The sequence below is a fragment of the Oryzias latipes genome, chromosome 4 (genome assembly GCF_053564925.1).
Source record: "Oryzias latipes strain Hd-rR chromosome 4, Olatipes_Hd-rR_3.1".
Lineage (NCBI taxonomy): Eukaryota > Metazoa > Chordata > Actinopteri > Beloniformes > Adrianichthyidae > Oryzias > Oryzias latipes.
In genome coordinates this window covers 30,081,430-30,108,128 of record NC_136240.1, presented here as the reverse complement: position 1 = coordinate 30,108,128, position 26,699 = coordinate 30,081,430, and the positions used below count along the sequence as shown (strand labels likewise).

General features: G+C 42.2%; 1 protein-coding gene across 1 annotated transcript; it reads right to left on the bottom strand.

The window, feature by feature from the left end:
* Window positions 1-1,435: 1,435 nt before the first annotated feature.
* On the bottom strand, window positions 1,436-26,491 carry lrrc52 (leucine rich repeat containing 52). The gene is made up of 2 exons (XM_004068277.4): window positions 25,267-26,491; window positions 1,436-2,133 (listed from the first exon to the last, which is right to left on the bottom strand). Exons 1-2 carry the CDS (start codon window positions 25,913-25,915, stop codon window positions 1,796-1,798), a joined length of 987 nt encoding a protein of 328 aa, XP_004068325.1. The 5' UTR covers window positions 25,916-26,491; the 3' UTR covers window positions 1,436-1,795.
* Between the last annotated feature and the right edge of the window lie 208 nt (window positions 26,492-26,699).

The window sequence follows — 26,699 nt, the reverse complement described above, 5'->3', positions numbered from 1 at the left end:
ACTATTGCTGTTTTAGGGAGAAGTGCCAACACAAATGGTTTTCTCTGCGCAATGTCAGTTACAGACTAAATGACTGCTTTAAATGAGGTGAACAGACAGAACAGGTTTTAGCCTCACAGCCTGTGTGACGTTACATCAATCAGGACCCAAAATTCCCTTATTATGTTAGCTGTTTCTGTGATCATTTAGGACTAAAAATGAAAGAATTTGTTCAACAAGCTACTGAAGAAGTTGGGATGGTTAAGCCTTGTCAGAAGCATTTGTCGCAATGTGTAATGGTGGTTTAACGCTTTAACACCGTGCATGTTGCCGGTGACACATAAATAACACAAGCTCTTTGACACACCGTAACTCCGACGGGTTACGCGATCAACATGAATCAGGTGATTCTGATGCGTAGAAAAGCTGTTTTTCATAGTGGCTTTGCAACGATAGAACGGGGCAAAGCCGCTTTTCTCCTAAACAAAATCAGCTTATTTACGTTAATTGCATAAGCACTTCCCTACTGTAAAGTGTTGCATATCGGTGCAAGGCTAGAATTAAGTTATTTGCATAAATGATTGAAGAGTTATGGTAGACGAACAAATATCAACACAGTGTTAAAGGGTTAAAGGACAGGATCAGACTCTGTCGTCTAATAGAAAACAAACTCATTTTCTCGACAAGCTCTTTCTGATTTCCAATGGTTTTTTTAAGGTGTAGCTTAAGGTGAACTTAACTTTATTTTTCCACAAATTGACAACTCGATTTTTGCTGTTTTCTGCTAACCTCATCCAGCTGCGGTAACTGGGGGAAATTCTGCATCAGCAAAGCGAAAACCAAACAAAGAGTGAGATGAGAAAGCTTTGGGATGGTACTGGGTTACTGGTAAGGTACCCCATGGAAGTTTTTTCCTTTTTTTTTATTTTTTTTTTATCCTTGAGGACATTCTTACATTCATGTTCCTTAAGTTGATATGTTTGTGTTTTTTGTAGTGTTCATTCGCAGACAGGAACTGTTGCTGTACTCGCACTACAAGAAGAAACCTCCTCAGGGATTCTTTAAAAAGAAGGAGCGATGTATGGGTGGGACCATCAATCTCCGATCTTGTTAGTTCTGTTCAGTAGTTAAAATCCTTGCTTTCATTCCTTTCGTGTACATTCACACTATTTTGTCTTTTTGTTGTGTCGGTTTTGACTGAATTGTGTGTGTGTTTCGGACACATTTCATCTATAAGTGACAACAGTGACTGTTGATTATTTCAAGTGAGTTGCCTTAAGGCATTCAGGGAGGAAAAAGGGACATTGAACAACTGAAATGTACCAGTTTCCCATTTCTACTGCAGGATAGATAAGGCATCGCTTTCTTCACATCCTCTCTGTGTCAGTCTCGGATGTGTGTCGTTGGATATGCCACTCATACATCATGTCATGTTATTTTCATCATTTGCAATGTGTTGCAAAAGAGCACTTTACAGTGTATGCAGGTTCTTCCACGCCCTTTGTGTGTGTGTGCAGGATTATTGCTCTTGATAAACCCAGAGGTCATTCTGTTCTCCTGAAGTGAAGGCATTGTCGTCCTTATTGCTGTCTTTCTGTCTCCCTTTCTCTTTCACAGTCACGCCAACGCACAGCCACACACACTCACCTTTCTAAATGTTAAAGAGAATACTGTGATACCTAAAATCTGTAACAAAGACAGACAGGCAGATCTTAGTTCAGAGCGTAGCATTTGATGTCACACTCCTCCCATCACTTCTGGTTCCTCTCCACTTCCTCGCTTGTTATTTGTCGTCCTGTTGTCTCGCATCAGCCTGTCACACCTGCATGCCAGGCTTGCTCACATCCCCGTTCCCCTGGTTCCCTCCTCCGACCCCGCAGACGCCTCCCCCACCTCCACCCCATTGGTCCTCGTCGTCGCTGTCGACCTCCTCGCTCTTCCTCTTGGTGTAGCGCTCATAGAGCACCATAAGGATCCCCATCACCCACGCCGACACCGTGCCGGCCGAGAAGATGACGAAACCAATGGCGATGAAGAAGAGGTAGTCCCAGTAGCCGAGGCCTTGGTGGCAGTCCACTCTCAGCTGCATGCCTACTTCCGCCAAACGCTGGCCCGCCAGCTCAGGAGGATTGAAGCAAACTGTCTGTCCCTCGTCTGGAGGTGGAAGACAAGAATGACAGAGAAAGAGCAATCAGAGGGGAGATTTATCAGGAAAGAAAATGTATGTAAGAAAGCACAGTTTTATTAGCATATGGTTGAGGGTAAAGCAAAGGGGAAAGGGGACAAAACACTGAATTATTTTGGAGAAATTGTAGAGAACTATCAACAGTCAGTGCTCAAACAACAACGCTGAAAATGTACCCCAGGAGACTATAGATTTCCCCTGAGTAATAAAGGTCTTTGGTTTCTAGGACAGGGAAACATTGTTATGCTCCACACACTCACACATGCATGCAAGCAAAGGTGACAGCAAGTCTCTGACACATCACCCCTCCCACCTGCTTCTCCACATCAGCACAGAGTCTACAGCAAGCCAGAGATGAGAAGATGAATGTCTTCTCTGACAAAACATCTACTATGAGCAACTGCTGACCACGAAGAGATGCACGTTTACTGACAACAGTACGTTTGCTTTCTAATGCTGGTGTTTTAAAACAAGTAGGTCAAAGGTTCCTGAAGGCTGGGAGTCTAGACTGTGCTTTTAGAGTCTTGCTGAGGTGCTCATTAGCATGAATTCCTTCTGCCACAGTGATTCAGCATCAAGCACATGCTTAAGTTCAGTGACTACTGTTTTGCTGTTAGGTGCGTGCCCGATTCAGGTGAGCTCTCCAAAACAGAAAAGGGAATAGATGGATATCAAAGTCAAAAAGAAGGAAAAGGACCTCATGAAGGTTTTCAAATCATTATCTTGGTTTCTGTTTGGCCCTTTTTCACCAGCTTCAAAACATTAAAGTCCCACAGCAATCATGTTTTGATCTATTCTAAAAGCGTTCTCAGTGCTCTTTTAGTTATTATGGTTATGCCATTTGTAGACAATATTAAACAAAAAGTCCTTTTCTAGGACATAGTTTCTGCAGAGCGTTAAAAGTTCATTAGAATTTTTGCCTTCGAGTTGTTGGCTGGCCTGTTTGCGAGGAGCAGGCCCACCCCCACCTCCCATCACCCATCACACATCTATTTACACTCTCTCCTGCTAGCTTACGGCCCTTTACAACCCCAACCTAGCATTCCAGGTGCAAAAAAAGTGGCACGCAATACTGGCGCTATCCAGCCATACTATTTACACCAGATACCAGCTCAGATGAGGAAAACAAAGGCGTACATGGATTAAGTTGCCTACAAGTGGATGCATCAGAATGGACTGGAGCAGGGAACTTAGTGTAGTATTTTCTACATCGCAAGTACAATCTTTTTTAAACTGCATTTTCGTCTGCTCTTAATTCACAACAATTTGAATAAAGAAATACTCTAAATGCAATTTTAAACTTAGTTTTTTTTTATGTGTCCTCCATCCTGAGAAAATGCCAGAAGAACATGTTAAAACACAAAAAAAACTGTTTTACTTTTAATCTAAAAATTCAAAAAAGGAGCTGAAAGTAACGAAAGTGATATTATTGTGATGTATTTAAAAGAAAAGGTGTCAACAAGGATGTCAGGTGGAAATTTGAAAGTGCAAGACAAGATCCAAGATGATTAGTTTGTATCAGTGAGTGTTAGCACAAGGTAAGCCCTGTTTATCTGCAAAAGGCCTTAAGAAGATTTAGGAAACACTGGAGTGAAGCTGCTCTGCTGTGCAGAGAATCCTGCAGATGTGTCTCTTTAATGGATGAGTCATGGAGATCTCTGCAGCACTTTTACAAAAACATCCTGCATCAGAAATGTGAAAATAGGGTCAGATTTTAAAAGGGACACCAAGCAGGAATTGCAGAAAATGGAGAGTAAAGATACTTTAGTGACAACTCAACTCATGTACATTTTTAAACAATACACTTTGTGAAGAATTGTAAGGTACACAAAATGTTCTTTGTGATTGGAAAACTAATGTAAGTTAATTATCAATGAAGTAAGAGAAATACATGACCTGCATACACTGACAACTGAAACTAAACATGCCACAAAAGGAAGGAAATATGTATTTTGTAAATATCTCAAAATAAAAAAAAAAAAAAAAAAAATGTAAAAAAAAAAAAAAGAAAAAGAATATGTGTTTTGTAGCTCAAGTCAGGGTTAATGTACGAATTATGTAAGGGTTAATAGCTGATGAAGTGTGCGTTATTACTTTTTAACGCACGCCGTGGTTAAACGCTTCGCGTCGGACGGTTCAGGCTTCCACGGCGTGCGTTAAAAAGTAATATCACACACTTCAAAGGCCATTAACCCGCTTATACCATAGTCACTTACAAAAGCAATACATATTAACCAGTTTTTAGTCCTTAATTCTTGTTTTTTTTCCGATTTGGATCGCTTTTCTCACAAAAAGCGGACTATTTGTTACGTGATGCGCCGCGATCGCCACTGACTCATTTTGATTTTAAGGTCATAGTTGAGTTATGTGGATTATGGAGTAAGTTAAGGCTCTTATTTATCCAGGTGACGTCTTGAAGTTTCCATCTTTTATCTTTCTCAAAACAATTAAGATCGGGGCTACTGGAAAACCAAACTTGAACTTAAAACCAACATAGGGAAACTGCCATATGGTTCTGATTTGGGCGATTTTTATGGATATATACCGTGGGGAACTAAGTATTTTAAACCTAATCCTGCGTATTTCTAGTGTTTCTCTTTTTTAGAGCACTTCACACTGTTTTTGTATGCATTGTCCCTTTATTAAATAAATACAAAATAAAAATACAAGTTGGATCATAGCATTTTGATCCAAGAAGTCTTTTTTCTTAAAACATTTGCAAAGCATGGAATTATCCAAAACTTCTGCTGAAACTTTTACTACAAACATTTACTTTCTCATTAAGCTCCTATATAAGGCGTGGCCTTCTTGTGTTCAGTGTCTGAGCGTCTTTGAACCTTCTCTGTTTTTGGTTCTGTTCATTCTGGTTATTAAAACCGCCGCTTTGGTCGACGACTACAGACCGACTGCACTCACTCCAATCATGACAAAGATTCTGATTAGAAGTGCTCGCTTGAATGCACGTTTTCATGGCCGGCGTGTACGTCCCTTAATGTAAGTTACATTGTGAGATTGACAATAAAGTTCACTTTGACTTTGACCTATATTTTTATTAATATTTGATATAATAAATAGATCTAATGTCAACACATGCAAGAAAACCAAATATTAGATTTTTTTTTTTTAAATAAAAAAGTAACAAGTAGACATTTTAAAAGAATTGTATGTTTGGGTAGGTTAGTTAAAAGCCATAAAAGTTTCTCTCAGATCTTAAACACTGTTGACGTAAAAACTATAAAAACAAAAGTATTGGGGCTTTTAAGTCAAGCAAACATCAGTTGATATTGTGATTTGTAAAATATGATTTTATGGATTTTGGTGCAATGGGGTCAAAAAGTGGTGCATCAACTAAAGAACCCAGTTATAAGGACCACAGTGCATTAACAGACAATAGTGTGGACAGGGGGGCATGCTCTTTAACAGAGTGATCAGAATTAGGAAGATAGAGCAGCCAATGCCACCTTCAATCACTTCATCTGACCTAACCAGGTCTGCTCCTCCACTCCCAGCCTCCTTATGAGCCTAATTACATTTCTACTCTCTTAAAAGGGCAACTCTTTTTCTTTAAGCAGCGCAAAATGAGAGAAATGACACAGACTATAAGGGGATAGACAATCAGACTATGACAGCATTTTAAAGATGAAGGGATGAGGACAAATTATTATGGTTCAAACAAAGTCAAACTTAGATTTGAGCGAATTAATGAACAGGTTCATTATTTTTTTTATATTTACTTTTTCACGCATTTAAATGAAAGTTTCAGATAAAACACATCCACAGACAACAGAAGTCCTTTGCTGTAGTCTTGTCTTCTGGTGCATTTTCTGCAGAGCTGCTAATACTGTTAATTAAACTGCAATGAGCTTCAAATGGAGGCAAAATCTGGACTAAAGACACAAGCGATACTAAAGATAAGATCTATAGTTTTCATAATGGCATCATACAGAGCAAAGCATTTGGGGAGACACAATTATTCTCAATTATCAGACTTTTGTTACAAATCCAAATTTGTTTATTTTTTTTTATTTCACATAAGAATTGATACTAGAAATAACTTCAAGATGAATTATTCTGGTGATTGGATCATTATAATATATAATTTGGAATCAAAGTCTCAGATTCTGTAGCAGGGGGGCTTTGAAGGACAGTGTCCTTGATTTAGGCTTTCTAAATCAACTTGCCCTTCTCCCTACAGATGGCCTGGATCACGTATGTCCAGCTAGTCAGAATATGCAACAACAGGGTTTGTTGGAAAACAAGAAGGAATGCAGCCCTTATTGCCTCACCCTGGACTGGAGGAAGAGGGAAGGAATTTATAATAAAGAAAGCCCAACTGAGAACTGATTTGTGGAAATCCAACTCAATTTTTAGAATCCTGACATTTTTGCTAAAACATCCTTTATTCATCATTTTGAAGTGATATTCTCACTTTCTCAGACACTGCATTTTAGTTTTTTGTTATCTGTAGGTCATCGTCATCAAAATGACAAAATATAACTGTTGGAAATTTACAAATAATAGTACCAAAGAAAACACATTTTAATTTAGCCAACTAATAGACAAAAAAATAACTTTTTCACAACATTCTAAAGGCCTGTTCACACCGGGACGGATTTCGCTGGCGATTTTCGCCGACGTTTAACGCCTCGTGACTAAACAAAGGGCACCAATGAGAGTGTGCACACCGACGCGAAAAAACGCCACGCGTCAAAGCGTCAAAAAAAAAAAACGCCTCGGCTTCGTTTTTTTTTTTTGACGCCTCGCGTCGAAATCTATTCGACCAATGAGAATGGCGCTTTTGCACACGTCTCTGGAGCTTCTGAAGTTACAGTAAAACACAACTTGGGGGCGCTCAAACACAAAACTGCCTTGCTGAGCACACATACCAGCGAAGAAGTTAGACGCCAAGTAGCGTCTACACTGCCGCGAAGAAATAATGACGGACATTCTAAAATATCCCCGAACCATGCACCAGTTGGAGCTACTGGTGCTTGAAATATTCATGTTTTCTTTGTTTGATTCTGACAAGCGCATAAATACTTGCTCTCTTCTTCTGAGTGAAAAGCCACTTTAAGAAGCGTAAAGTTACGCGGCGCCACCTTGTGTACAGGAGTATTTCTGTTTTACATTAAGCGCCATCTAATGTCAGGGAATGAAATTGCATGTTCACTCCGCTCATCTTCAGCGAAAATCGCCTGGGTGTGAACACAAAAAACGTGGCGAATAACGCTGGCGAATATTCGTCCCGGTGTGTACGGGCCTTAACATAGTGAGATGTACCTCTTTAGTCTTTCTGTTGTCTGACAACATGCCTTATCTGAACACTAAGCGAATTGACCAAAAAGCCCACGACACAGCTGCTGCAGTCTGATAAGGCTTCTTCTGATCAATACGACATAACAACCCCTCACCAGAAGGCCGTGTCTCAGTCAGGAGAAAAAAGGTTGTGTTTTGTCTGCAGGCCCTGCTGCAGCAACCTATCACTGTGCTTTAATATAATAATATAATATAATATAATATAATATAATATAATATAATATAATATAATATAATATAATATAATATAATATAATATAATATAATATAATATAATATAATATAATATAATATAATATAATATAATATAATATAATATAATATAATATAATATATTATTTTAAATATCAAGGATTTCTCAGCCTCAGCCAGAATTAGTTTCTGCACCTTTGTGCCACTAGTTTAATGTAATTTCTATTTTATTTCTTTTAGTTTTATTCTGACATTTATTGTTCATTCATTTATTGATCAACTGAAAGAAAAAGTTCTGTTTAAAATTGTCCCTTTGGAAAATAACCAACTTGACGTTATTTAGAAACAATAAAAAGATAAATGTAATTTTAATTTAATTTTTTGCAATGTATTTGCTGTATCAAAATTCATCACTTCCAATGTGAAGAGGTAATAGTTTCCAGCGGTCCTGAGTTCAAGCAGCATCTTCCGTTGTGACGACTGCAAACACAACAATTTACAAAAGGACATACCATGAATCCAGTTCATTCTCTACTTCAGTGTTTTTCAACCAGTGTGCCATGGGAGATGGTCAATTGTCCCATAGGAAATTGCCCTCATTAACTGATCCAAAAACATTTACCATCTCCAGGTTATCAGCTCTTTGTTCGTCCAAACAGGCCCTGATAAAACACTGAGTAGTTAGGAATATCTCAGATCATAAAATACTTTTTTCTTTGTGTTTATTTGATTCTATTAAAGATATTTTGATAAGGATGACGGTACCGCGATTTAGCTGCAGCTATAACTGTTTTCTGAAAAGTCCCGCCCCTTTAACTGTCTCCACCAATCATTCTTGGAGGCTTAATCACACGTCATCAGTCTGACCAATCAGAAGTGGTTAAAGTCCTCACTTCCTTGTTCCAATTTAGCTCAGAAAGTATCTAAGTTCCAACAAAAATAACATCTAAAGCTCGTCTTTAGCGGTGTAGCTTTCCACAGAATCCGGTATCAGACCGTGGAAAAAGTGAACAAAACTATGAAGCTCAGAGACGCTGGTCTGTCTGCCTTCGGCAGCTGTTTGCACTTCATCTCCCATGATGTATTGGGTTAAAGTGATAGCGTCTCAGCACACAATGAGTTGTCCTTGTTAAACGTCTTGAAACCACAACAAACATACATCAAACAGTTTTTAAATCTTTTAACTTAACTTTTATTACATCTTTTAGAAAAAAACAGCTGCAGCTTCCAGCTTTTTCTGCTACAATTATCACAAAAATGCATGTGAGATTGCGGAGGGGCTGTAGATCAATACTGTAACGACCTGGGGGTTAGCCCCGCCTTCAGCCCCTAAGACTCATGGGAATTATAGTACTGTATAAGGCCAGAAACGATTAATTAAACAAAAAATGTCACTTTTTGCAATGCAGAATTGTACTGTGAATGTTTTGTAACTATCTGTAAATAGCAATACGCGTGTTGAATACGTACATCATCAGGTTTTGTAAAAAAGGGGTGGTAGCAGACAAGATTTCTCTTCAATCCACTCCTTTTTAAGCACACTGTATGATTTTATGTCTTTTAAACCACTGTGTGTTGACTTTTTCATTTGTTTTGTGTTTGAAATAAACTAAACTAAGTGGGGAATCTTGATGTGAAAACCATGAGTGAGAGGGCTGGGAACACAAGTGACCTCCATGCTGTTTGGCTGTTTGTGGTGTATTCAATTAAATGGGCATTTATGCTGAAAAGGAGACTCTGCTTCTCTGCCTACTTCTTCCTCTCTGAGACTATCTGGGGTCGTGCGGTGTATGGGTCACAGACAGCTGTCCAATGAAGCCGCTTTATCAGCAGTTTGGCTATAGTGACGTTGTGGCTGGGTCATTATAATACAGACTGAGTTTTTCTTTAATTTAGGATACTGGTGTGCCAGTGGATTTTTGTCAAGGTTAAAGTGTACCATAGCTCAAAAAAGGTTGAAAAACACTGCTCTACTTCATGGTTCCTGTCTTGACACAGACACTGTTGTCAGGACATGAAAATATCAATGCCAGATTTACAGGCATTGATATTTTCATGTCCTGACAACAGTTTCCACTGAGTATTAACCCCCCAAAAAATCCAAAAGGTTATTTCACAACACGCTTTTAGTTTATTTTATTTTTTAATGTTAAAAAATGGGTTTGCTTAAATCTGTGAAAAATCAAAATTTGTATCTAATGAACTTACTTTTTCCACGCAGCTGTTTAATTCAGCATGTCTTCCTGTTTCTTTCTGTGTAACATTCAAGTTAAACAGAAACTTGAATGTTTTGCATATGACAGAAAATTCAAGGCTGATTGCCATAATAAGGCATAAAAGCAAATTGTGTCGTCACAGTGCACAGGAAAAGGTGGCACCAAGGATGATTCACTTTGCTCTCAGGCACTCACTCATCACCATCTGTTTCTATGTCGCGCACAGTTTTCTCACGCATCCCATCACTCAGCCTGGCACACCACTCAGACATCACTTTGGCAGAATGCCCTTGACATTTTCAGTCTGCCCGTTTTTCGCCATCTCTGTTTTTCCCCTCGGTTTTATATATATATATATGCATTTTATTGAGTGCCCCCTGAAATCACAATACAGCCCTTTAACTTTGCGAAATAAAATGTTCTTCAACCAACCACATTCATGACCTTGTCTAGATTCAGGAGTGGGGTCTGTTCGGACCAGGTTGAAGGTTTTTTTCACTGAGATAAGAAAACAGTGAGGATAGAAGATTTTTTAGTTGAAACTTGCTAGATCTTTTTTCTTTCATAAAAAAGCATTTCAGTCCATGAGGTCCCAGCTGAAGATGCCTGATTTTTTTTTACAGTGCTGTAGAGCAACATCTATAGTTACAGTGGACACCTGATTACTGTTTATAAAATTCCCAATAGCTTAAAAAAGTACTACTACTATTTGTTGTTAGCGGTTTTTAGTGTCTACTTATATATATAAAATTTCCTCTGAGAGTCCAAATTTTGGACAGCTAGCCTTTGCAAATTTCAGCATAACTTCATTACATACGCTTAACTGGCTAATTATGCATCATTATGCTCACAAACTTCCTCTAATCTTTACATCTGCAGCCTGAGGAAGATGTTTGCAGATCTTGAAGGGAGCATTAGATGAGAGAGACAAATTGAAGTGGATAGAGGGCTACAGCAATACATAGATCTGTGCGTGTGTCCTCATTGTTTCTGCAGAGTAACTTGAACGTTTGGTCTGATTCCAAACCTCTCAGGACTTAGTTTGTGTAGCCTCAAAGAATTCCCGGTTTATGCATGGTTGCTGCACTGCAGAAAATCCTGCAGCAAAAGATGGAAACTGGACAAAAAAAAACTTTAGGCTGGCTACTCATGACACCGTCTGGATTAGAGGAGCATGACTTTAAGGTGTTGTTTTTCTTATAGTACTTGTTAAAAAATTAGGTACTCAACCACAGGTTTTCCTTCAACAGAAGGACCAGAGTCTGAGAATTGCGGTTGCCTGTCATTGCAGTTATCTGTGCCTCATATTCATGCTTACAACACTCTGGTGAAACTCTGTGTTTCTCCAGAGTGTGCATGACCTGAGGGTGCCAGGCTGAGGCAGTATTAAGAGGCACATTGAGAGATTTGCTACTGACTGCACACACAAATCCTTGCAGTTCAGTGACACATTACAAGCCAGTGGCTGTAAAGATTAAAATAGTATTGTAAGAATTAAACAGCAACAACCAGAAAAATAAACTCTGAAAAGTACCTTCCTTCTTCACACAAACAGGCAGAGAATTAGTGATGGTAAGTTCTGTATCGAGGCTTCTATGCCTGTGTCGAGCAGTGGAGGAGGAGTTTCTGTGAAGCGCGTATCAAGGCTACCTTCATTTAGGGAGGAGCTGAAGATGATGATGTATGAAGCTTCACCTCCTGGCTGTACCACATGACTGATTCATGAAGTGATTCAGATTATGCCGCGAGTCAATCCCGCAGGCTGCATTCATGATGTGGGCGTTTGATGATGGAAAATTACGGTCACTGAGAGTTTGGAGTGCAGAGGTAGAGATAGTTTGGAGAGAGTGTGGATATTTAGAGGAGTTATTATTATTAGTAGTAGTAGTATTTTTTTGGATGAAACCAATAATACAGTGGTGGACAAAATTGTTGGTACCCCTCAGTTAAAGAAAGAAAGTCCACAATGCTCCCTGAAATGACTTGAAACGTTCAAAAGTACCAATAAATTAAAATGTATTGAAAATTAAATAATCAAAATCAGCCATTAATTTTGAGTTGTTGGTTAACAGAATTATTTAAAAAAACAAACTAATGAAATAGGGCTGGACAAAAATGATGGTACCTCCATAAAAGACTGAGACCTAATTGCCCAGGGAGTCATGATGAACTCAGGTATGTCCTTTAATTGACATCACAGCTGTTTTCAAACCCAAAATCAGTCAGTCTGCCTATTTAAAAGGAGACAAATAGGTACGTTGCTGTTTGGTGAAAAGGTGTGAACCACACTGAACATGGACAACAGAAAGCGAAGGAGAAAATTGTCCCAGGACATTAGAAACAAAATTATAGACAAACATGGTAAAGGTAAAGACTATAAAACCATCTCTAAGCAGCTTGAAGTTCTTGTGACCACAGTGGCACATATTATTCAGAAGTTTAACACCCACGGGACAGTAGCCAACTTCCCTGGACGTGGCTGGAAGAGGAAAATTGATGACAAATTGAGGAGACGGATAGTTGGAACTGTATCCAAAGAGCCCAGAACAACCTCAAAAGACATTAAAGGTGAACTCCTAGATTAAGGTACATCAGTGTCAGATCACACCATTCATCGTTGTTTGAGCCAGAGTGGACTTCATGGGAGACGACCAAGGAGGACACCACTGTTGAAAGGAAATCATAAAAAAGCCAGACTGCAATTTGCAAAAATGCATGTTGACAAGCCACAAAGATTCTGGAAAAATGTCCTTTGGACAGATGAGACAAAACTGGAGCTTTGTGGTAAGGCACATCAGCTCTATGTTCGTAGACTCAAAAATGAAGCATACAACAAAAAGAACACTTTCCCTACTGTGAAACATGGAGGAGGCTCAGTTCTGTTTTGGGTCTGCTTTGCTGCATCTGGCACAGGGGGTCTTGAAGTTGTACAAGGTAAAATGAAATCTCAAGATTATCAAGGCATTCTGGATAGAAATGTGCTGCCTAGTGTCAGAAAGCTTGGTCTCAGTCGCAGGTCATGGGTCTTCCCACAGGACAACGATCCAAAACACACAGCCAAAAAACCCCAAGAATGGCTAAGAGAAAAGCCTTGGACTATTCTGAAGTGGCCTTCTATGAGCCCAGATCTGAATCCCATTGAACATCTGTGGGAGGAGCTGAAACATGCCATTTGGAGAAGACAGCGTCAGACCTGAGACAACTGGAGCAGTTTGCTCATGAGGAGTGGGCCAAAATACCTGTGGACAGGTGCAGAAGACTCATTAACAAATACAGAAACCGTTTAATTGCAGTGATTGCCTCAAAAGGTTGTGCAACAAAATATTAAGTTATGGAGGTACCATCATTTTTGTCCAGCCCTATTTCATTGGTTTGTTTTTTTAAATAATTCTGTTAATCAGCAACTCAAAAGTAATGGCTGACTTTGATTATTTAATTTTCAATAAATTGTAATTCATTGTTACTTTTGAACGTTTCAAGTCATTTCAGTGAGCATTGTGGACTTTCTTTCTTTAACTGAGGGGTACCAACAATTCAGAATCAGAATCAGAATCAGAAAAGGTTTTATTGCCAGGTTCAGTAGAGCGCACTTTACAAAACGAGGAATTTTTCTTGGTGTATGGTGCAATTAAGAATAAGTTAAAAAAATTAAGTTAACACAACAACACACTATATACAGTTGAGTGAGGTGGGAGCACAGGTGGGCTGGGATGGTGGGGCCTGTAAGTAGCAGCGATAGTTCCAACACTGTATGTCCCTTAAACACAGTGGCGTGATCTGAGTGTTATAAAAGTAGGATCATTGTCCAAACACAAACCACCTTCACATGGGGATGGGTGCTGAATCACCTAAGTGATGTCAGTACTGTAGAAAAAACGTGGATTTTGGTGCTTTGGTTCAGACCTGTCAATCACTTTCCTCTCCAAGTTTGCTTTACAATTGAATCGGTTATTTCAAAAGGGGCCCAAGTCCAAGAGGTTTGTTTTTCCAGGAAATGATTTTAATTGCATAGCTTAAAGGGAGGCTACACCAAATGATTAACACTTTACCCAGATTTAGCACCAGTTCATAGCTTACAAATGCTGTAATATGAAGCCCCTCACTTTTATAATTTCAGAGGACTAGCAAACTAAAGTCTCTGGACTTGGGCCCTTCTGAAATTAAACAGGGGCGCTGCCATATTGGATAACTAATGCTGCCATCTATGGGATAAAGCAAAACCCATGCAAGAGAGGCCCAAGTCCAGGAATTTTGCACTTAATGCATTTTACATGTCAAGTCAATCCATTACAACGGACTTGGGACTTTTTTGCACATAATCAGATAGCTTATCCCTCGAAGACTATAGAACATATAATATCTCTATTTTGAAAAATTGTGGACTTGGGCCCCTTTTGAACTAACCGATTCAATTCTAGCCAATCATTTTACCATTCCAGCGATTGTAGGCGGGCTCATATAAGAAGTGTAAGGGAGCTTTAGTCCAAATGGGTGAAAGGAAAGGGAGCGGGGAAATACGTTGTTTCTTCTTCTGCCTTTGTGAAGACGGAGATGCAGAGCTGCAGTGACTATCAGAAAGAATGAAATAAAGCATCTTTAACACATTTATGCACTCTCCTTCACACTGTGACACTGCTTTGTCACATTTATATGATTTTGAAAAAAAGAAATCATTTTATTTTTCATTTTTGAAGCACCTGATCCACCCTTTAGAGACCAGAAATGTTTTATTTAATTACCATTTTTAATTTATAATCACACTTTTCACACTTGGTGACAAAAAAAAGTTCTGTACAACAAGAAAAATGTTACTAAACAAGCAAATTAGTTTATAGATAGAGTCACCCTCCCACCCCCAAGTCCACACACAACCCCTCACCTTTAAAGTACTGGTTTTTCCTAAATCTCCAGATTCTCCCCAAACTATCTCTACCTCTGTCCAAACTGCCTCCAGTTTGGCACTTAACTCCTTCCACAATTTTTCAGCTATTTTAATCATTCAACTATTAAAATGTTCAGCTCTTTCAGTTTTTTCCAGTTATGACTTGTGGTCCTTCAAATCCTTGAACTTTTTAAGATGTTCCAGGATTATACACTGACCAAAAATATAAACGCAACACTTTTGTCATTGCTCCCAGTCTTTATGGTATGAACTCAAAGATGTGAAACATTTTCCACATAAACAAAATAACCAGTTCTCTGAAATATTGTTCACAAATCTGTCTAAATCTGTGATAGTGAGCACTTCTCCTTTGCCAAGACAATCCATCCCACCTCGCAGGTGTGCCATATCAAGATGCTGATTAGACAGCATGATTATTGCACAGGTGTGCCTTAGACTGGCCACAAGAAAAGGCCAGTCTGAAATCTTCAGTTTTGTTTTATTGAGGGGGTCAGGGGACTCAGACAACTAGTCAGTATCTGGTGTGACCACCATTTGCCTCATGAAGTGCGACACATCTCCTTCGCATAGAGTTGATCTGGTTGTCTATTGCGGCCTGTGGAATGTGGGTCCACTCTTATTCATTGGCTGTGCGAAGTTGCTGGATACTGGAACACGCTGTCGTATACGCCGATCCTGAGCATCCCAAACATGCTCAATGGGTGACATGTCTGGTGAGTATGCTGGCCATGCAAGAACTGGGATGTTTTCAGCTTCCAAGAATTGTGTACAGATCCTTGCAACATGGGGCCGTGCATTATCATGCTGCAACATGAGGTGATGTTGTTGGATGTATGGCACAACAATGGGCCAGAGGATCTCATCATGGTATCTCTGTGCATTCAAAATGCCATCAATTAAATGCACCTGTGTTCTTCGCCCATAACATACGCCTGCCCATACCATAACCCCACCACCACCATGGGCTACTCGATCCACAACATTGACATCAGAAAACCGCTCACCTACACGACGTCACACACGCTGTCTGCCATCTGCCCTGAACAGTGTAAACCGGGATTCATCCGTAAAGAGAACACCTCTCCAACGTGCCAGACGCCGTCGCATGTGAACATTTGCCCACTCAAGTCGGTTACGACGACGAACTGGAGTGAGGTCGAGACCTCGATGGGGACGACGAGCATGCAGATGAGCTTCCCTGAGACGGTTTCTGACAGTTTGTGCAGAAAATCTGTGGTTATGCAAATCGATTGTTTCAGCAGCTGTCCGAGTGGCTAGTCTCAGACGATCTTGGAGGTGGACATGCTGGATGTGGAGGTCTTGGGCTGGTGTGGTTACACGTGGTCTGCGGTTGGATGTGCTCCCAAATTCTTGGAAACGCCTTTGGAGACGGCTTATGGTGGAGAATTGGACATTTAATTCCCTAGCAACAGCTCTGGTGGACATTCCTGCTATAAGCATGCCAATTGCACGCTCCCTCAAAACCTGCGACATCTGTGGCATTGTGCTGTGTGATACAACTGAAGATTTCAGAGTGGCCTTTTTTTGTGGCCAGTCTAAGGCACACCTGTGCAATAATCATGCTGTCTAATCAGCATCTTGATATGGCCCACCTGCGAGGTGGGATGGATTGTCTTGGCAAAGGAGAAGTGCTCACTATCACAGATTTAGACAGATTTGTGAACAATATTTCAGAGAACTGGTTATTTTGTGTATGTGGAAAATGTTTCACATCTTTCAGTTCATTCCATAAAAAATGGGAGCAATAACAAAAGTGTTGCGTTTCTATTTTTGGTCAGTGTATCTCCTGTTAGCTATACCTGTTGGTGGTGTAATGGCATGACATGTGAGCTGTAGTGCACAATGTTCCTGATTCAAGACTTAGTGCTGGCATTTTTTCACAAAAATAACTTTTTTGTTATTGGGCTGTTTTTACTTTATTTATGCCCAACTTTGATCATTTGTTTCTTTCTTTTTGCCAATTATTACGCTTTAAGTTTCAATTTTATTCAGCATTTTTCTTCTGGAAATGCAGCTCATTCTAGTTACAAGTTAGTTTTGTTTATCTCAAACTCTGCAACAATCTTGAAGCACAGCACTGACACAGGAACACAGTAGACCTGCAGAAAAGATGATGACGCTACAAAAACTTTGATCAACTTTGGGCTCGATCTCTGCATTGCAATGGTCCCCGTGCAAAAAGTGATGTAATAACAGTGTGTGTTGTATGAAGCTGCAGGGCAGATAGTCTGAGGACTGAGCTATTTTTAGGCAGATTAATTATGCCAGTGTATATTAACGGTAATCAGCGTGGGTATACAGGGGAAGAGGCTGGGAGCGGCAGACAGAAGAATCTTCTACCTTGCTTACAAAGCAAACTAATTAAAACTGTTAACATCTGACTATCATCGTGCTTTGCCTCTGCACTTCCCACCCCTCCCCTTAATTTCTAACCTCCAGGTGGACACAGGTCCTTGAAAGGAAAAAAGCAATTTGTAACCACGTGGAAGCATTTTATCTCTGTGCTGCATGACCTTTTTTTAACACATGTGACCTATTTTTATTATAAGCCAATTCATTTTGTGTGAATCCTTGACAAATGATTTCTGTCATATTTGATTAATGTTAAGCAAAGTACGCTCAGAAAGTAACGGTTATATCATTTTCTCCATCCATCCATTCATCTTTCGTCGCTATATTCAGAACCAGGTCGCAGGTCTATAGACACCTCCTACAGTGATGTCGGGGGTACACCAATTTGGCCCTCCATTTGACTGCAAACTACCTTAGTGCACACTGAAGGTTCTGGTTCTATGAGGCCAAAAGAACATCATTTGCAAACAGCATAGATAAAATCCTGCGTCTCCTAAACCAGATTCCCCCCTGGCTGTGCCTAGAAATGTGTCCATAGAATTATGAACAAAATTATGACAAAGGACATTACAGATGGAGTCCTCCTTGCATTGGAAACAGGTTCAACGTCTGCTGGCAATATGATCTCATCTCTGGGTGTTTAGAGACTGGATCCCCCTTTGTAGGAAGCCCCAGACCCCATATTCCCAGAGTACCTCCCACGGAACACTGTGGCGGACATTATGGACACTTTCAAACTTTCTCCAAATCCACAAAACAAATGTGGATTAGATTTGTGAACTCACATGAACATTCAAACAGTCTGTGTAAAGTGTAAAGCTGATCCTCTGTTCTACAACCGGCCAACCCAGATAATTTTCTAAGTCACAAAATAGGTCTTTTTCCACCGGGGGACAGTCTACCAGCTGTCCCCAACTTACCCCCTTCCTTATATAACCTCATATTAGGGTGAGGGGGTGGGGGGTCTAGCCTGCGATGCGCCTTGGGGGGGGGCTACTTGGGAGTGGCCCCCCTCCTATGGTTGCCGTATGGAGTGGGCCCCCCCTCTTTCGGTTTTATTTGCACCTTAGACATGTAGGGTCCTTGGTAGGGGGGGTGCTTGGACATCACTGCAAGCAAGCAGCAGATGTCCTCCTGGCACCCTACCCGCCAATTTTAACCGCACCTTAGACATTTAGGGCCCCTTGGTGTGGAGGGTGAGGGGACATCACTGTGAGTAATCAGGAGATGTCCCCTTAGTGCCCTACTCGCCAATTTTAACTGCACCCCCCTTAGTACACACACCCCTCCCCCTTCAATATATACATTCAAACATAAACACACACACATGCACACAAACACCCTCTCAAACACCCATACACGCACACACATTTTACAAGGAAGGTGGGACCTGGGTCCATCTGTCCCCTACCCCTTCCCTGGTGGGGGGTGCGGGCCCCTTGGCGATGGTGGCTGTGTCCCTTGGGTGCCGGCTCCCTGGGCCCGGCGGTGCTCTCTCCGCCATTGGGGGGGTTCATATTACACCTGAGCCGGGGGTGTTCGTGTCCCTGGGGGGTGGGTCCTGGTCCTTGCCCCTGGGCGCTGGGCCCCGCCAAACTTCCAACATGGCCGAGCCTGGTCGGGCCATATTTATAACATCCCTTGTGGGCCGCCCTTTTTTCCCCGGGGTTCCCCCCTCCTGGGCGGGGGCGGCGGGCCCCTGCCTTGCTCCTACCTGGACCAACCGTGGGCCGGGTGGGTGGCTGCCTGGAGTGCGGAGCGGGTCTCCCTTGGGGGGTCCTGGCTCGTACCTGGGGTCGGGGCGGGGGGATGCCCGGAACTCCTGGGTGGTGGTGGGGTGCTCGTCTGGGGCTGTGGGCGTCCCTCTCCGGTGGGGCCCTGCGTTGGGCTCTTCCGGCGCGGCGGGGGGCTGCTTTCCTGGCTGGGCTGGGGCGGGGCTCTCCATCCCTCTGCGCCTCCCTGCTCTCTGGCTCTGGGGGCCTCGCGGCGGTCCGGCTGGCCCTGGCCTGGGTGGCGGTCTTGGTCGCCCGGGGGGCGGTTGTTCCCTGCCTGTTCCCGTGTGGCGTTGGGGGAATTCCGGCTGCCGCTGCTGCTGCGGCGGGGGTATGGGTGTGGGGGTGGCTGGGCGCTCCTCCTCCTTCTTTTCACATTCCACCATCCATTTTAGAAGAACATAAACACTCACCTGAGCACAGGTGTTAGCTCACCTTTGCACTAATAGTTTGCATGATTGAATGAATGAAAGATTTCACACTAGTTGGTTTAAAGGCATAGGTATGCGTTCGTGAACACTATCTGTTTTGTGTGCATGTTGACATGTGGACATTTTTGCGGCTAGCAGGTGTGTTGATAATATTTGAGTGTGTGTGAACAGGCCCCGCCCTTTTTGTACTACATTTGAACCGTACCGTAACGATAAACAACCAGTAAACCTGTCTGCTCTATGCTGCTTCATGGTCTTACCCCCCTTCCCCTCCTATTATCACCCTCCTACCCCCCCCTCTCTCTAACGTCCCTCTCTCTTCTTCCCCTCTTTCCTTTTCCGTCCGGTCCAACACCAAAGATTTTCAAACATGATTGAAATTAATAAATTTTGGCCTCAATTACAAAAGGGGTTTATTCAGACATACCTTTGGTTTGTCTGAAGATGAATAACCCCTCTTGTTAAAATAAAATATGTCCAACACAAGAGGCCCTCAGCTCTCATCTGTTTGCCTAGCTGTTGGACAGGACAAGTTAAAAAAAAAAACAAAAAACAAAAAAAAAAAAAAAAAAAAAAAAAAAAAAAAAAAAATAGGTCTTTTTCCAACTACATTTCTTCATCTGCCCCCGATTCACATCGATTCGAATAAAGAAATACTCAGAAATGCTATTCTAAGCTTAATGTTCTTTATATATATGACCTCCATTGTGACAGAAATGTCACAAGAACATGTTACAAACACTAAAAACACAATTTTCCTTGTAGTGGGTCTTCACAACAATCCCAAAGAGTGCATAAACAAACATTTTTAGGCTCTTCTCATCCAGCAAGACACACAAAATTGTCATTAAAAAGCTCAATCACTTGTAATGGGGTTGATGAGGACTAAGAATAGACTAAGACTAAGAATAGCTGCCCTTTCTTCTTTGCAACCTCCATAATGACTGAATCCTCTGCATCCTGAGAGGCCTTCTCTGTTTAAAATGGCAAAAGGAGAATTGCTCCCATGGCCCAATCTCTACTTTTTCCAGGGTTTTTCTCTAATGGACGGCAGAGAGTGGGATAAGTGAAGGTCAGATAGCAACAATTTGTGCTTCCTCTTATCCTGGCGCCTTATCGGTCTTTCTGTTTTTATCACCTGTTCCTTTTAAATCCCGTTCTGGCACATTTGCATTTATATGTGTCCCTCTCTCACCATTAATCAGCTCTTTTCTATCACATCCACACTTCTTCTCTGCCTGCCATCTTAACACTCACACACACGCATATATGAAGGCACAAGTCAGAGTCCTGAACTCTTCCCAGTGCCACAGGTGATCACGCCCCAAACACGCCCACACGAGCATCACATCGCTCTCGGGTTCAAGTTCACTCTGTGAAATGTACAGGGACACTAAAATGTGTACAAGTTACACCGGATAAGTCAAGCGGTTGAATTTGATATGCTTCCCCACACCAGATGGGTCTGAAGAATGATTCCAGCTCATAAATAATGGATCCTCTACCTGCATCGCACTGAGTTGATCCCTGCTTGTCATAATGACTGTTTTAATGGGTCTGAGTGACAGATCCAGGCCACAGACAATTAGTACCATCAAGTTTGCTCTTCCTGTGTTTAGGGTTCGGTTGGATCTCTTTGTATATCTTTGCTATCTCGTCTGTCTTATTTCACGTATTTGTCCTTTTCGTGCCTTTTCAGCCACAATCTCAGCTCTCCAGCTTTCTCTGAATGCCATGTGAACTCATCCTCATCCTTTCCGTTTGTCATCTTGAACCTTTCGCCCTCTTGTTTTCCTCTTTTATGAATATTTAACTCTTGGCCCATGCATGCCCCCTCGGTTTTGGCTCTCTGCCTCCCCGTCTGTGAGCTGTCCAGAGCACCAAGGGGCAGCCACAAATACTTCCCCCCCTCAACACTGAAACCCTAACACCAGAAAATGTGACAGCCAGGAACAGCTCAAGCCACCAACTCAAGCCACCAACTGACTTGTTTATTTTGTCTGGAGTTAGCCTACAAGTTGTAAAATCATGAAATGAAACCAAACAGTACATGCCTTCAAAGCTTTTGGAGTAAAGACACTTGAAGCTTCAAACTGTCATAGCTTCATAGATCATTTTTCAGTTTAAAAACATTCAGTATTTGCAAGCTCACACCATTTATAAACCAAGCTCCAAAATGTTTGAACTGTGACACATCTAAGTCCAGAAGAACCTTTTACTCTGTTTTTCAGTTAGATGTTGACGAGGCAGCAGCAGAGAGATGCACCCTCCTCATTTACACAACGGAGTGACACTGATAACGGTGGAGATGCTGAAAGGCTGGTTGCAAATCACTACCAATTACAAGTAAGCTGTAAAAATTGGAGAACTTTGTGTCAGGATGCTTCGTTTTAACCCAACCATTTTTTAAATTATATTTATCAATTGAGTGAATCAGGGTTGGCACCTCCAACATCCTTTCTCCTTACACCACTGGTCCCCAAGCTGTTAGAATCAGTTAGAGTAGTTAATTCAGATAAGCTGAAATGGGATAGGAATTTCTGTCAAGATGTTAGTCCATGTGGTGATAAATGGATGTGCAGGACGTAAAGCAGCAGCCTTTAGTTAAAAGATCATTAGTTGATTCTTGTTTATTGCACTTTATGGGCATTAATATGCATGTGTGTCAGTGGAAGCACTGTGAACCCTGGAGTCACATCTGACCAGGATGTGTCTCTTAACTCACATTTCATCAAGCCTCCAGAGTGGCCTTTTTTCCATTTGCGTAATGCTGCAAAATTAGAAACATCTTTTCCCAAAGTGATGGCGGAAAAACTGGTTCATGCAATTATTTCATCAGGGCTTGAGTGCTGCTAAACATTTCAGCTTAATGTCCAAACAATTTGTGCTGAACTGAAACTATCGACTCTTCATGCGTCTTTCTGGTGACATCAGCACTTTGTTCTAATTTCCAAACATTACTTTTTGTGCTTTCCTTGATCTGTCCCTTAAATTACTTTGTTAAATGTTTTTTTATTGTTAGTTTTATTGTTTCTTTAAATGTAAATAACATTTGATACTGTTCTTTGTGATTTTTGTTTTTTGCTCAAAAACAACTTATAATAGCTGAAATTGAATTTTATTATCAATTTTGTTGATATACTATTCTTTTTCTAAAAGATTTTTGTCCATCTTACAGCAAAACATGTCATGGTACATAATTTCTATCACAGTTGAAATATTTTTTACTACCGAAGTCTTTTTTGCTAAGTTTTTTTTTTGTTTTTCTATCATTTATTCCCATCATTTATTCCCAATCCGCTCCAGCCTCTTTGCTTGCACATGTTCTCTTTCTAATGGACGGCTGCTAACTATCTTGAAGCTTTGCTTTAAACTTGGTGGCTGCCGAACTCCTAACATGTCAAGTTTTGTGACTCACACAAGCCTTAAGACAGAAAACCTGAAAAAAAGACAGAAAAATGAACAACTCAAGTGTTTTCTGTGTGAAGACTTAAGGAAAATAAACAGGCACTCTCATAAAGTTGATTCATTCAGACTGAGAGGTAGCGGCAGCTGGAATCTGCATTCACTCACAGCCCCGCAGGTAGAACCGAAGGCGTCCGCGGCCACAGACAGCCTGTGTTATCTAACACATGCTCATTTGACCCGGTTCATGTCCACAACGCCGCTTACAGCATCTGTTTAAATGAGCTTTTGCACGTTTTTTTAAGAATGAGAGGCAAAAGATGTGCTCCATAATTGACAGTACTCTGAGTGCAGGCTGATGCAAAAAAAGAAATGTTGTCACGGGTTAAAGCGGCCCAGGTGAGCATGTTCCCCCTCTCAGCATCAATGGGGGCACTGAGATGTGATGCCTGTTCAGTTCTGCCAGAATATTTTCTCTAATGTTGTTGAAGACTGTGTGTATCCAACCACACACGCTCCATTCTCACAGGAAAGCGTTCATGTCTTATCGCACCAACAATACCCATCTGGACTGGGGAGTAAATGTTCAGCACAGGGATGCCAGCACTATTCTGCAAAGATTTGTGTGCAGAGATAGTTGTTTAGCTAGAAAAAAGGTTTGATACAAAACTTTCACTTCCTGTTCGTGGGCATGTGAGTTTTTTTATTGCTTATTATGTATTATCACCTATTTTCTGTGCATATTTGTACACTGTTTCCAAAAATAACCCTGATTGAAGAGAAACTTTATGCTTTGAAATGAACATGACAATTTCAGCATTATTTTATTTTTTATTTTTATAGAAAGGGTCATTTTCCAAGCATGTGACATGCATTATTTTAGTTAGCGTCTGATCTTCATTCATTTCTCATGGAGGCGCACTGACTTTGCTGCTAAGCTTCATGAGATGGTTAAAAGAGGAAGCTAAAAAGCACAAACACAGTTGGAAACGCCAGATAGGTTAAAAAATGAAAACAGTGATGTTTCTTGCACATAGATCTCAATCTCGATAGGGGAAAATCAGGTGAATGCCCTTTTTCACTGCTTCAAAGAAAAAAAAAGAACCAAACTGTTGGGGGACAACAAAGAGATGCCTGGAAAAAGGGGTCGCATTCATCCATGTGTTTTGTTTAAGCTAATATACAGTTAAATTTGAAACTATAAACAGAACTTACTCCGATCATCTTCTGATCTATTTTCAAAGCATTCCCTGTGGTCCTTTAATTAATATTATGCCATTTTTAGTGAAACTCCAAAAAAGGGGCCATTTTCTTGGACATAGTTTCTGCAGAGCGGTGGTTCATCAGAAATTTTCCTCAGAGTTGTAAACGGAACTGTTGCAGTGGAGTAACCCCGCCCCCCATCTCCCCTCACCATTACTGAGAGCTCTCTGTTTACACTCTCCTGCTAGCTTGCAGCCCCCTCACACCCAACATAAGCAGTGCAACAAAAATGGCGAGCAATATCGGAGCTATATGCAATTGAACAGTTTTGAGCCAGATACCAGCTCAGACGAGGAAAACAAAGACGTACATGGGTCTATAAGTGGATGCATCAGAATGGAGCGGAGCAGGGAGCTTGTGACCCGCTCAGCATATTTTCTTTGTGACAGTAAAGTTCTTTTTCAGATGACATTTTGTTTTTAATCTGCTCCTGATCCTTATTTTCCTTCATATATCTCCTCCATCATAGGAAAAATGCCACAGAAATGTTTTAAACCCACCAAAAATATGATGTTCATTGGAGGGTAACACTTATGCTAAAGGAAGTCACACAAGGTTTTAGAACAGTGTTATGAAAAGGCATTGTGACTAACACCCACACCGTTCCAAGTCATAAGCCTGCAGTTCGGTTGCTCACAGCTGTAAGCTCACTGAACCTCAAAAAGCAGCCTGGGCTCATCCTCCACAGCCAGATTCAGTTCTCTGTGTTTTCTTCAGTCAGTGTGGCTTTAAATTTGCTGGGTGTAAGCCTGAGATGTTTTTGAGAATGGCGGCCTGAGGGGACTGTAACTTCAGCAGGGGAGGAGAAGGAAAATCTCCAGATTTCTCCGACTCTGGAGGTCAAGCTGTTTGATTCTCGGCCCGTGTCAGTGCTCGCCAAACATCCTGCGTCTGATTCTCATGAGCGCTCATAAAAGTGTGTGCATCCAGGAGCAACAGCCAGATTCCCATCATCAGGAACTAAATTGACCGAGCAGAAACACCTAAATTACCCACATGAGCTGAGGAGGATGAGGAGGGTCTTCTGCTCTTCAGGAATAAAATGAGTTTGCTTGGAAAGCTGGTCAGAGAAATCTGAGAGCCAAGGAAATACTTCAGGAAGGTGCAGCATAAGTTTAGAGGAGGCATGGATCACGTGAATGCCATGAATCAACAAATAACAGAAGTCAACCATCTTCATTCGAAGACCCCCTTTCCATTTATTCATAAATCTGTCATCATCCATGCTCACCTTGAAACTTGAACCCTTCTATTTTCACCCAGAGACAGAGGTCCTCCGTGTCGCAGTCGCATCTCCAGGGGTTGCCGCTGAGGCCCAAAGAGCGCAGAGCGGGCAGGGCGATCAGGCTGCTGATGTTCAGGGTGGTCAGGTTGTTCCGGCTCACGTCCAGCACCTGCAGAGCCATGTTCTCCAAGAAGGCGTCCGGGTGGATCTCCCCCAGGCCGGGATTATCCGTCAGCCGAAGCATCACCAGAGACGCCAGAGGCCCGAAAGTCCGGTCTTCGATCTGCAGCAGCGTGTTGAAAGACAAGTCCAGGTAGGCGAGTTTCCGCAAGTTTCCGAACGTAGACTCGGAGATCTCTGTCAGTGAGTTGTTGCTACAATCCAGATAGACCAGGTCAGACAGGTAGTTGAGCTGCAGCGCAGGTAGGTCCCCGATGCGGTTGTTGGAGATGATGAGCTGCCGGGTGGCGAGGGGCAGGTCGTTGGGGAACAGGGTGAGATCCTGCCCGGCGCACTGGACCACCAGCTGGTCGTCGCACACGCATCTGTCTGGGCAGCCGGCAGTGAGAGCCGGAGAGGGGGCCACCCCCATGACGAAAACAAAGAGGAAGAGGAGCCGGAGGGACTGCGCACTGGGTTCGGGCAAGAAACGCATGACGAAGCCGCCCAGGAGGGCGTCATGAACTCGGGCTGGGCTGGAGCAGCACTCCCCGGAGCTCCGCGGGCATCCTGTCTGTTTGAGAGGAGCTGGAGGCGAGGAGGGGAGTCTGCTCCGCGCGCCTGGCTGTCGCTGCCGAGGATCCCAGCTGCTGTTTTTATCCAGCCTCTGTCTCTCAGAAAGACTGTCGGTCAGTCGCTCACACGCACGCTGGCGCGCCCCGCACGTCTCCACAGCTCATCATTTCAGAAGGTGACCGGAAAGACGCGCGAGACGCCCAGACTTTGTCCCATCTGAAGAGCAGAACCACTGATTGCCCGCTGACACCCCGTCTGTGTCTCATCTGGTCTCCAACAGAGTGCATTATAGTTTCCAAACAAATGTCCTGACTTCCTCAAATTCTCCCAAATCTCCCTCCGAATTCTCCAGACGCAGCGGTCCACCTCTCCACGGCTCTTTTGCTGCGTGTTGATGAGCGCGCGTGGGTCCGGAGCGTGCCGGCGTCCAGCAGACTGGTCGAGTTCTTCTCCACAGATGAGAGCGCGTCCTTCTTCTGCTCGGCTCGGACTGCTCGGTGTGATCATGCGCTGCCGCGCTCCTCTCCCTCTTTCTGAGCGCGCGCTCCCTCCCTCTCTTCTTCACGCTGCAGCGCTGCACGCGCTAAAGTGACTTTCTGTTGGGAGACGAGGTCATCACCAGTTTGCCCTTATTTGACCAAATAAATAAATAAATAAATAAAAAAACAAGCGCAGCACTGACAGACACGAAAAAGAAAAAGAAA